A 12,934-nucleotide genomic window follows, 5' to 3' on the forward strand; every position below is an offset into this window, starting at 1 on the left:
GAAAAGGGCATTTTTGTAATGTGTTTACATATAGGAAAATTCAAAGACTGATCATTAAAGAGGCCAAAACAATTTCCCCCATCATATGTGAAATTTTTAGTGTAAAACATTTAGAAGTGGATATCTCGGAAATACCTTTATTTGAGCAGTAGGCCTATGCCTATCTGCAAGTGAAACCAAGGGATGTTATCAGGAAAGAAACAGGAGCACTTACAGTGTAGGCAGGAAATGTATACTTTTGCTGTTTGTTTACATATAGCTTTCATATGTTAGTTTTGAAACGTGAGAAGATATTTATTGTAATTGTAAAGAAGAGGAACCATAATGCTGGAGATTTTGTTTTCGTCAGATTGTGCTTGTCTGTGAACGATGTATTATACATGGATTGGTGTTGTAAAACTAGACTTTTATAGACATACAGGTACATATAAATAGTGTATACCCATTTCCTAGCTGTTGATCAAAATTTTGCCTGGGATAATCAATCCAAGGCAAGTTATTTACAATTACCAGGGTGTGGGTTTGCCCACAGCATTTAATACAAACTTACAGAATATCAAAATTATGCTCAGAATAATTGTTATGATGTATGCTTTTGCTGAAAACATATGTGCTCATTCATAAAATTTTTAGAAGTCTTGATTTTATTTATTGACAAAAGCGTTTGAATTCCAAGTTTTTCCCGAAGTTAGTTTATAAAGAAAGAAAATAGTGCTGTATCAATTCTTAGGCCTACACTGTATCTGTCCAGCTCCAAATTTTGGTTGTTATACCCCTTTCATATTAAAACCCAATTATGCGGCTAATAGCAGCATAATTTGGTCGTAAAATCGGAGGAGGACCAGAGTTATCTGCATTATTTTGATGCTGCAATTATCCGCATAATAGCGGCATCCGGCCAGATTTTGACTTTATGAACGCAATCCAAAGTAATGCGGATAATTGCCATGGTGCGGTCACAAGGTCACACAACCGCATCGGAGGGGGTGTGTGCGGTTGCCATGACGATTATCCACCTTTTTCAGGACGGGCGCTCGTAAAAATAGTGCGGATTATTTTCGGAGTTTGTGAACCCAATTTTTATTGAATTATCCGCATTACTCTTAGGCGGCTAATTGGAGGATGGGTTTATGAAAGGGGTATTACTTTCACACATGTAAATACATCCCTTTTTTTCTGAATACAGGACAGAGACCTGTGGCAGAGAGAGAAAGATAAGAGGGAAAGAAACAAAAAAATAAATAAGACAGGAGTGAGTAAAAAAATAAAAGACAGGAAAGCAAGACCTTTTTAAAAGTCAGTGAAAGAAAGAGAGAGAAAGAGGGGGTGGGGGAGGAAGGCTGGATTCGGTACAGGGGTACAGAGTGCAAATTTGTTTATAGAGAGGTTGGAAAAAAGAGAGGTAGTGATAGAGAGAGAGAGAGAAAGAGAGAAGAGGGAGTGAGAGAAATGGAGAGAGGAAGAGAAACGAATTGTACCATATGACCAGGGCTCTGTATATTGGCAGGACTCTCCCCATTAATAACACCTTGTATACATGAGCTGGAAAGCTCTGGCTCCGGAAAAGAATCGTTTGACGTAAATGTTGCCATGGTGACGACCCAGGGGAAGACTGGAATTCAAAGGGACAGACATCTATGAATATATATATATATTTATATAAGCGGACGCTATGCAAGACATGGTTGATATTGATAAACCTATATACATGTATCATAAATGCCAATACATTTTTTTGCTTCTCTGCTCTTAATCTGTACTCTTTCAGGCCCCAAATTTATCTAAAGTTCAAATCATAGTACAGTATATATGTGATTGTGTAGTAGTGCATTATCTGAATAATCAGTCAATTCATGTAGTAATTTTGTATCTTACTTGGGGAATCTGTGAATATATAGACCTGTTTACATGTAAATTTTTCAATTCATCTTTCTATTTCTTAAATTTGATACATTTTGATGCTTAGGTAAAAACATAGTGAAAAACATAGTGATAGTGAAAATATTGTGAGCAAATAAACATAATACTGATAATTAAAATAAATATTAAGTCAAGATGCATCGAGTGCATTTAAACAAAATAGGCCTACGTGTACCCGATGGGGGGGGGGGGGGGTACTCGAATTATAACATGATACCCATTTGCCACGCCAACTCGAAAATAGGGGGCCCTGGAATTAAATCTTTGTCTGATAATGGGGGTCTCCGAAACGGCTCTTTGGTCAACGATTGCTAAAAATGCAATGCTCTTTAATGGACCACATAAAAAACGGGGGTCTCCGGAACTCATTAGGGGCCTGTTTCATAAAGGACTTGCAACTGTTGTAACTTTGCCATAATGGCAACTACCATGGTAACAGGGCTCAGCAGCCAATCAAAATCAAGGTTTCTGTGGTAGTTGTCATAATGACAAAGTTATAACAGTTGCAAGTCCTTTATGAAACGGGTCCTAGATCGTAGGCATAAAACGCACGTGAGTATGGCTAGACATATATTGGGGCAGTGCAAGCTACAGTGTAGCTGCGGGCACGGGGAGCTTCCTCGGGCTGGCATAATGGCTCAGCGCCCATAAAGCTTGCCGCTCTGACCAGCTGAGGAGATCATGACGGGCGCTATCAGGAGCGAGAAATCACAAATTTGAGGGTCTCCGGAATGGGAAAAAAAAGGGAATTTTTATGGCTTTCTGAATTGAAGATGCTCTGGAACGAAAATTTAGGCTGAAAATGGGGGTCTCATCATACGTACATGTATCATACATTTATACTGAATACCCCCCCCCCCGGTACATATACCCCCTAATTTGATATCTCCATGATATTTTTTAAAAAGTACAAAGAATACTGCACATTATTAAAAACAATCCATGTAATTTTCATTGAAATTTGCAAGGATGCAAAGAAAATTGGGATTACATGGGTGGGGGGGGGGGGGGCAGGGGAAGGCATAGGAAAGTCAGCGAAGGATGTGCAGTTGCATTGAGGTCATCATTTGGTCATCAAAGAGGAAATACCTTGGTTTTTCTCATAATCGCTTCGGTTAATTCTTTTTGTGTCCTGGTTTACGTATTATTTTGTACTTCATTCCATTCCATTTACTATAGATTTTGGCAAGTAGACAAAAAATACACTGCAAAAAAAGGTTTACTTTTTATTCAATTGTTCTTAAATGAAAGGTATCGCTTGAAAATGCATACTTTCTCAAATTTCTGTACAGCACATGTAAAATATCTGTATTTTCTTCTGAAGAATAATGCGAAACAAAAGAAACTGAAAAAAAAAATAAATAAATGTGCCACATTATTATGGTATGATTTGTTACAGAGGATTTGTTAATTCAGAAAGCACACTATAAATCAAAAAAACCTTCACACATGTTAGTACCTTCCCACTTCCCTTTGATACGAATCACTGAGTGATGACGTCTTTCATACGATATTCATTGGTAGTTGACACTTGATTATCATTGCAATATCAGATGTCTTTCTCATCTGCATCCAAATAGATAGTAATAGGCCAAGCAACAAGAGACGCTCACAAGTGTGCGTGAATTAAGGAGGTTGCATCGACACCTTCATTGCATATCACTTAAATCAGAGACAGACTCGTGGGAGGTTTACAAAGAACATTATTAGATAAAGTTTCCCATCATAGCAGTCATCTATCAGACATCAGAATGACAGAATTGCCTTTTTGATGTTCCATTTGCATTTAAATCATTTCTTGAAATTAACAAGATATTTTAATTGTCATAAATTATAACATTTTCTGTAAAAATTCTATGTGTTAGATGTTTGTTGTGCTCATAATGTTCTAAAAAGCGTTATGTTATTGAGAAATAAATTATTTGTGATTGACTTGCAAGCCCATTAATTTCCTCTTTCTGTTTTCCTTTTTCTCAATGAAACGAATTTAGATAAAATAGTGTTTGTAAAACAAATATTACAGAAGAGTATATCAAGCCATTCGTGCGATTATTCATTTTTTTTGTTTATCCAGAGGGAAAGCTCGCCAAAATGTTAGCTTTGTTTTGCATTTGAAATGTTTAACTTGTGAATACAAATTAAGAATTTTGTTTTGTATAGTATTACTACTACTGCATGTAATTTAAAGACAAAGTGACATAAATATGGTTTGATTTTCATTACAGTCAAAGCTTGTAATGGCCCCCCCCCTTCCAAAAAAAAAGAGAAGATTTTTAAAACAAGCATTCATGAATAAAATTGCATGAATGCAAATATATTTTAGTGTTGATTTTCAAAACCAGGATTCTTGGCATGAAATTGATGCTTTTTCACAAGTTTCATTTGAATGCATTTTATTGTGTTATCAAAATTGCAGTCATTTTCACACACACTGGGCATACCTGTGCAAGTAGTAGGCCTATTTAGGTGAGCAAATTGCACTGTATCACTGTATGCATTCAGGCCTTTTATAGTAATGAGGCCATCATGATGCCATACAACTACATAGTAAACAGTTTATGTTTGATCTTCTGTGGTTTATGCCAACTACAATTATACTTGTGCTTACAGTGCACACAAACAGAGAGCTGATTGAGGTTACAAAATACTATGTAAGGCCAGAAGTACATACATACATGTACATGTATACATGTAGCCAGGCCTTAATCGTAATAAAGGAACATCGTAACTGTTGAAAAATAATACAATTTTGAGTTGCATTATACTTTCAGATTTTCAAGAAAACTTAGACCAGCAAGCATACAGAATGCCTGCCCGACAATCGATGAACAGAATGTTGGTTTTATCCTATAACCGAATCATACCGAAAATATATAAAAATGGGATTTGCCTTTATGCATGTACTTTATGTAGGTGCTTTGTGTACATAATGGAAGGGGGTCATAATAACACATTCTAATAGGTAGGATTTCTTCGAAGTAATTAACAGTTGAAATGGCTACCATCACCATGGGGGAATTTATAATAATTATGGTGTTACATATGAATTTCAGTATAATTTTAAAAACTCTAAATATTTAAGTATCTACATACATGTGTATTAATAAAAAAATAAGTTTGTACATTCTTGAACACTTCTGAAAAAAATAGTATAAATGAAGGCTTATTGATAATTCAATATAAAAATGGAAAAAAACTTGCAAATTAAAAAAAATATTTGTTTTCACATATAACAATTTTATGTTTTTTTAAATGCAGTTTATACTGCACATGTACAATTATATTAGCACACTTTGTGTTTGCAATAAAAAATGTTATACTGTTGTAAATTGTATGATAAATTGGGAAATGGAAGTATGAATGAAATGGATTGCATTGAATTGAATGATTTTAAAGTGAAACATGAATACTGCTTCATGAGTAATAAATTCAAATGCAATATTGTACATGTAAATACTTTCACGCATACATGTACATGTGTATATAGGCCTGCATACATGTACACATGTCATGTTTGCATGCATTGCAATGTTAAATTACTTGCACATCTGTACATTTAACAGATGGTTTCGGCTTGGGGAAATTCTAATCAATTGAAAGAATACACCTCTTGTATGTGTTCTTAATGAGTAGGGCAGTCTCACCGCACACAGTCCACTTTTATATTTTTGAAAATAAATGTGTACATGTACATTGCATGAAAATGTAAAAAAAGTACACAATGTGACCAATTATTCTTGTGTACTGTTTGATATTGTTCCAGGGATTTTTGATAAATTCTTTCCAAAATATTTTGGGCAAAATGACATCATGTTATTACATGTATCTAGACAGAATGCATAAATGCAAGACTAGGCCTCTTTGCTTTGAATACTGTCAAATGGAATTCAAGTAGCTAATATTTAATTCAAATGAGAGGTTGTTTAGTGTGAAGTACTTCAAGTTGTCACGGATGTCACTCTCTCCATGCAATCGATTGAGATCGTTTCATTTACTCAATGTTGCATTATTAGCATGATCTCATACGATGAAGGAACATTGCTGGGAGATTATATCATGGTAGAGATATCTTAAAGCATGATGAGAAACATATTTAAGTCTACTAATCATGTCATATTTTTCTAGAACATGCCCATCAATGGTAGGGATTTTCTACAACAAAATACATGTACTCCTCAACCCTTTGACTTTCCATTTAAAAAAAAAGGTATAATATGAGATTCTCAGTTCACACAAGGAGGAGCTACATACATGTAGAATGCACTTTATAAAAGGGATTGGTCCTAGTATCACTTTGAGAGGAGTGATATCCCCGGGGGGGGGGGGGGCACTTCCATTGACGAGTGGATACCATGCGCGACCATGGGGTCTTGAAAAGCACCCTTAACACGTATTTTCCATATTCTGTAAATGCACCCCTTAACAAGTATTGGCGTGTGAAACCCTACCCTTAACAAGTATTGGAAATAAAACGATACTCTCGGCAAGTAGTCCCTGTAATGAACCCTTAAACAAGTACAGCAATATTTTATTGTTACTGTATGTCACGGGTCCGTCAGTCATCCGATTTACCTTTACACATCGCGCAAATCGGACTCTAAACAAGTAATGTTTGGGGCAAAAAGGACATCCTTTATAAAACATTTTAATTTTGTTTATCATCCCCGCAAATTTGACCCTAAACACGTAGCTTTCCTAGCGAAATAGATACCCTTTTTCATTATTTTTGTGTTTTTGACAGTGCCCTATCTTGAAATAGACATCCTTTTTACATTTTTTTTTGGTCGCGCATGGTATCCACTCAATGTAAGTGGCCCCCCCGGGGTGATATCAGGGCCCAGAATAGTTCTCTTGCATGAAGGGTGTGTTCACTGTATCCATTCCTGGTCATAAAAGTACCGGTAAACGTCTTTCAGATTGCGATGCGGACGAGAAATTCATTTGAAAGCATGATCAGCTCAGATTTTATGCCCTTCAGCATCGCTAATGCAACATACATGTACTTTGACATAGAACATGATTGAGTTTTCAAACGTCTTTAAATTTTCTTTTGTAGAGGAAGCCTACTCAAACATTGCCGAAATTTCCTTTTTTTGATGGGTCAGCTGGGCAGTAAGCTAATTAAAGATGATAGACGTATAATTCTGAAGTTGTACTTGCAAGGCCGAGCAGAGAATAGATTGAGTGGACAAGAATGGCTGTCCATATCTGCTGATCATTCATGTCAACGTAGTCAAGTCAAGTGCTTCTCTGTAGACAGCCGATAAAAGTCCTTTAGATTCACTTGACATATACAGCCAAGGGGAAGTTGACTCCAGATGATGTCACATTTGTATGAACCTGAATTATTAGGGCCTATAAAGCCTAAAATCTCGGACGATGGGAAAATGGGGTTTTACCAAAACGTGTTCTCAATTCTCGAAGTTGAGTGGATGTGATGCATGCTCAATGCCTCAAGATGATGTTTAGTCCATTATGTAAATGATCTACACTGTACAAATCTTATAGTTTCTTGTCAACAAAATGACTTGTTATATTTCATCCTCTATATGTACAAAGATTGCAATTTGAGCCGATATAAAAATGAGGAATTAATTGTCTAACAAAGAATGAAACTAATGAAAACAAATTTGGAGTCCTTGGCTACATGGATGTAGCCAATATATTAACAAAGCCAGATGCTTCTGTCTTTGTTAATATTTAATTGTATGATATAGGTCTATATGACAAAAACTGATATGCAGGTACATGTATCAGTCCAGTGCAGTACATTCCACATCTATAAGATACAAACAAAACAATATCAAGATACAAACATACAATGATACAACATACAATAATACATGTAATTTACAGTGATAAAAATGTTGTGCAATTGACCGACTGAAATGTTGGTGAAGGCTCTTCTTGGATAACATTGAACTATGGATCACACGCTTTAACCTGAACGTCACTCATCCAGGCAACTGTTTGTTTTACAACAAGGAAAGGAGCTGCAGTAACCCTGTCATTGACGTCAATATCCCTCAAGTTTTGAGAGACAACATATAGGCCTCTAAATTTAGACCGCTATGATTTGCTGTCCTGATGGGGTATAATTTATTCAGGACAAACAAGCAAGATTAGTTAGTATATTTATTCTACTATGTCGTATAAGTTACCTTGGCGACCATTGACTGTCTCTTCAATGAATCAGCAATTGCATAAGCATGGTGTAAACGACCCTTATAACTTGCATTCCTGTGGCAAATGGTGCACTTTATTTTTATTCTTGCTTCATGTAAAGAAATCTTGTACTCTGTTTTTACATTGCAAATGTTCCACGCACTTTGGAGAAATCTCTTTGATAATTCTTGCAATTTGAAAAAGTTCAACCAATTTCAGGCCTTAAATTTCAATATTTTTTAGGGCCAAGCTATATTTTACTAGAGCATATTTTCTTTAATATTGACCTACATATACTCAATTATGTTGAGCGATGCCAATCTAGCCAATCACAATAAAAAATGATAGACCCTATTTACCTGTGATTTACCAAGTCACATCTGATCACAGGTTATTCAGCCTATTTGGTTTCTCAATCAGTGCATACATCTAATTTTTAGTTTCAGTTTTGATTCTAAGTTCAGTAAATATCCACATCCAGGCCTTAAATGTAGATATTTTCAGAGCAAGACCAATTTTTTAATCATTTATTCACATTTCTTCACTACAACCCTAAAGGGGGGAATTTTAAAAGGTATGAAATATATCAGAGCCGTGGAGAGGGGGCATATAGAGGCCAACAATGGACAGGGCATCCACAGCCAATGATTTTGATGGTCTTTTGGTTTTGGATAATCCTTGTATTTTGGGCGTGTTCTCTTTTAGGATATCAAAAGTACTTTGCTTTCACACCAATAAAAAAGTTACTTTGAATTTCATCTTCCCTTCATATATGCCTACAAAATTCCAAATGGCTTCATAAGATAGTCAGTCCCAAACCGGTCTATGTACTGTATGCAGCAAAGTGAACAGATTCGTAGGATCATGTTGTTAGAGTGGTCTTCTGTATTTAAAGGGATACTCCAGGCTGAACATATTTATACCTAAATAAATAGAGTAAAATTCACAAAGCAAAATGCTGAAAATTTCATCAAAATCGGATAACAAATAACAAAGTTATAGAATTTCTAAAGACTTGCATTGTTCCGGTGAAACAGTTCTAGGCATGTCTTCATGAATATTCATTAGGTAGGCTGATGATGTCACATCCTGTCTTTTCCTTATCTTACAATATGTTATTACATATAATCATAATTGTTTGATTTTTTTCATAAATGTGTAAATGATGTGTTTCCATTATGATGAAATAAGTTGCAGCAAGAAATAACTAATGCATTTAATCAGTTGTCAATCCAAGTGTTATAGTTTTTGATAGAATTTTTTTTAATAAACCTAATTTCGTATCATAAAATACAAAAGAGCAAGGGGGATATATGACATCATCAGCCCACCTAGTGGACATGCCTAAAACTGTTTTACCGGAATAATGCAAATCTTTGAAATTTAATAACTGTTATTTGTTATCCGATTTTGATCAAATTTTCAGCATTTTGCTCTATGAATTTTACTCTATTTAGTGAGATATAAATATCTTCAGCCCGGAGCATCCCTTTAAACAGCATCCCTTTGATCTGGTAGATAACGTTGCTAAGTGGTTTCCTGTAAACAACATCACTCTCTTGCATCTCATTTAAAAAAAGAAAAAAAGAATAATAATTAGAGGCGTTGTCTTTCAAATAAGATATGAATCTATACGCTGATAATAGAAGGTGTCAGGTGTAAAAACATGTGCTGGCTGTTTGTTAAGCAAAGGAAGGGATCTGAAAGGGTCTAATATTAAAGCCATTCCCTCACTGTGATCTGAAACTTCACAAAACAAAATGTTGATTTGGTGGTGGTTATTTGTACCTGATTGCTATATAAAGAAAGCATGAATGCTTATCAAGAAACCAGAGGACCAAAGGCTAAGGTTCTATCCAATGGACCTGGTAATACTGCACCTTTCACCGCCTTTCCCCCACATAAGTCCAACACGATGGAACTCATTATGAACAGGGTATCGGAGAACTCAGTGGATGGAGGGGGGGGGGGATTCTAAGTAGTAGTTTGGTATCTCTACTTTCAATCAGAAATGACATTTTAAGCAACCCCTTAGTTTCAAGTCACAAGATGCATAATATTCCGTTCCTCTCTTGAGGGTATCCTGACATTGCCAAGTGCAGAATCTATTATGAAGCATGACTGCTCATCTATGGAGTTGATGAACTCTGCATTCTACACAGTTAAAGCTTTCTACATGATTGATATAATTTTCTGTTTATCGTTGTGTGTCTATTGCATTCCATACTCCTTTGTGCAATAAACAAAATTCAAAGAATTTTTATTCACTATGAACTCACTTTCCATAAAGCGTACCTTCACAATTCTGAAGTATGTCATTTTTGTATAGACAAGGATTGTGGAATGTGGACTTGTGTCGTTATAGGTTTTGTTTATTTCTACGTCATTGCAACAATCACAAAAATTTGTCACAGATCTGTAAATAAACAACAAGCAATGATTTGAATTTGTATGATATATGTACATTATCCCAGTTTGTATATTTGTCACGGTATCTCTGTTGACACAAGTCCAATCAAACTTCACAAACAGATGCAGTGGAAGTTGTGTGGCTCAGATCACATTTTGCTATAACTTCAATTTTGTTCTCAAATGCAGTAGTAGATAAATGAAGTTAATATTGAGTAGAAATCTTTTATAAAGAACATTTTAATTAGTTAGAGCATCAAGGGTTTAGATTATGGATGGATCTGCCCAATATTTTGTGAATGATATCTATAAAAAAAAAATCTGTAAAGGTGGATCTGTTTAGTAAGTGGATTAGTTTCCACTAAATTTAGGTGGCAAACCCAATTCTGCGGGAATGGAATTGATGAAACAGATCATTTGTATCAATTGTCAATGAAAGTAACAAAAAAAATAAGCTTGGTGTGAAATGGTAATTGCTTGAAATTCACATTTTTACAGTGCAAAATATGGCAGGGGCCACGGAACAGTTTTGAAAGTGGGGGGGGGGGGGCAGCTGACCATGCAAAAAGTCACAATCAGATGGTCATTTATACGTTGTTGTACACGGTTTTGGAAATATTTGGGGGGGGGGGGTAGCCCCTCATTTCCGCAGCCCCTGTAAAGGTTGTGATACAATCATACAAAACATTTACAAAATAAACAATATGTGTGAATGTATGACCTTAAAGTGTACAATAGGTGGTTTCAGACCGCCTCGAAGTTCGCCAGTTCCAGGTATTCTCTGATCGGGAAATTTACCCCGATCAGAAAATACCAGGTATTTTGGCGGTGTAAAAGCAAACTACGCGTAATATCCCCGAAAGAAAATACCCTATAAATAGTAGGTACTTGGCGAAATTACGAGAACTTTTGCGGGGATTTTTCCAAGGTCGTGGGTATTTTGGCGGTCTGAAAGCAAATTACGGGAACTTTTAGCCCAGCGTGTCGTTGGGTGCGGCGCCGTGCATGGGTTGCTGCTGGGCTAGTGATTTTGAATTTCGCGCCTTGCTGCTTATCAGACCATACTGCGCATGCTCGTAACTTCAGGAACTTATCCCGAAGGGTATGTTTCAGGGCGGTGTGAATGCAGGAATAATTAATGGGTATTTTTCAGCCTAAAAAAGTTCTCGTAATTTAACGGGGATTCTTGTGATCGAGGCGGTTTGAAACCACCTAATGTATTTTCAATTAAAGTATTTCATGTAGCATGGTGATTGGTTCATCATACCATTCTAGTAGGTCCATGATCAATGCACATCACTTTTGTCATGAAACCAGTGGGCAAAAAAATATTTTAAAAATCATTCAAACTAAAACTAAGGGAAAAATCATTCAAATCAGATACTTTTAACCTCCAATGTCCACTGATATCCTTTCATGGCAATTTGTATTAAAGAATTATGACATACAATACTGTGCTGTATTACTTAAAAACAATTTTCCTAAGTAGTAGAGTATGGTATGCTAAGTTTATGTTAATCACAGATTACACAAAATTTACTTTTTGGACTAAAAAAAATTATTTGGCAGATAATTGTAATTCCAGGTGTGTTTTTCTTATTGTTATATTTTGATAATGAAGGCATCTGAAAAGCCTTGATTTGCTGAGTATCTACTGTACCTCTTTTATTCATTTGTTATCTTTATTATAGTATTTGAATGGAGTTCACAATAATCTTTCCCACAAATTTACTTCCTATTCAGAGTTCCTTTTTCAAATTTCTTTTGTTGGAAATAATCTACTCTAAAAAATGCTTTGAATAAAAGTGATTCAGTATAAAGGACACAGATGAAAAGAGAAGCATAAAAACTGGATGTTTAAAGTGGGAAGTTTACGTGAATTTCTTCTAATTTTTGTATTTGTGTCAAGTGAAATTTGGGAAGTTGATGACTTATTCCCACAATTTTACATTTCATGATTTTTCTGAACAATAAAACATGTGTTTACTTGCTGTCTGTGAATAGATGAAAATTGAGATGTTCACACATTTTTTTTTGTGGTGAAAATGTACAAATTAAAATAATGGTTCCTACTTTATCATATCTACCTGGTTAAAGTGAAAAACCCTTTTATGTTCAATAAATATCAGTGTGACAATGATATCTATTAATCTTTCATTGTTTTGTTTCCCATTTTTTTCTTCTTCTGAACAGGCATTAGGCAGTTTTTATTTCATTCACAAGTCACTCAAAGATGCACAGTGCTATGATTATAAAGGTGAGCTATTCCAATTGTTGCAAATGCATGTAGTGTAGATAAGCCTTACTTTATAGGTCTTGTAATTCAATGGTTCATCATAAATATTCTTATGATATGGAGTAATATTTATGATTTGTAATAAATAAAAAGAGTATTTGAAAAAAAAATAGTCATAAAATGAAAAGAAATCTAAAATAAACT

At 35.2% G+C, this 12,934-nt stretch overlaps 1 protein-coding gene across 1 annotated transcript in view; it reads left to right on the top strand.

The window, feature by feature from the left end:
• The window catches only part of LOC129273237 (inositol polyphosphate-5-phosphatase A-like), a 56,360-nt gene that overhangs the window by 22,113 nt on the left and 21,313 nt on the right, over positions 1-12,934 (top strand). Inside the window, exon 6 of the mRNA XM_064107848.1 lies at positions 12,688-12,751. Coding sequence (XP_063963918.1) covers positions 12,688-12,751 — 64 coding nt within the window. The remainder of the gene's footprint in view (positions 1-12,687; positions 12,752-12,934) is intronic.

The sequence above is a fragment of the Lytechinus pictus genome, chromosome 12 (genome assembly GCF_037042905.1).
Source record: "Lytechinus pictus isolate F3 Inbred chromosome 12, Lp3.0, whole genome shotgun sequence".
NCBI lineage: Eukaryota > Metazoa > Echinodermata > Echinoidea > Temnopleuroida > Toxopneustidae > Lytechinus > Lytechinus pictus.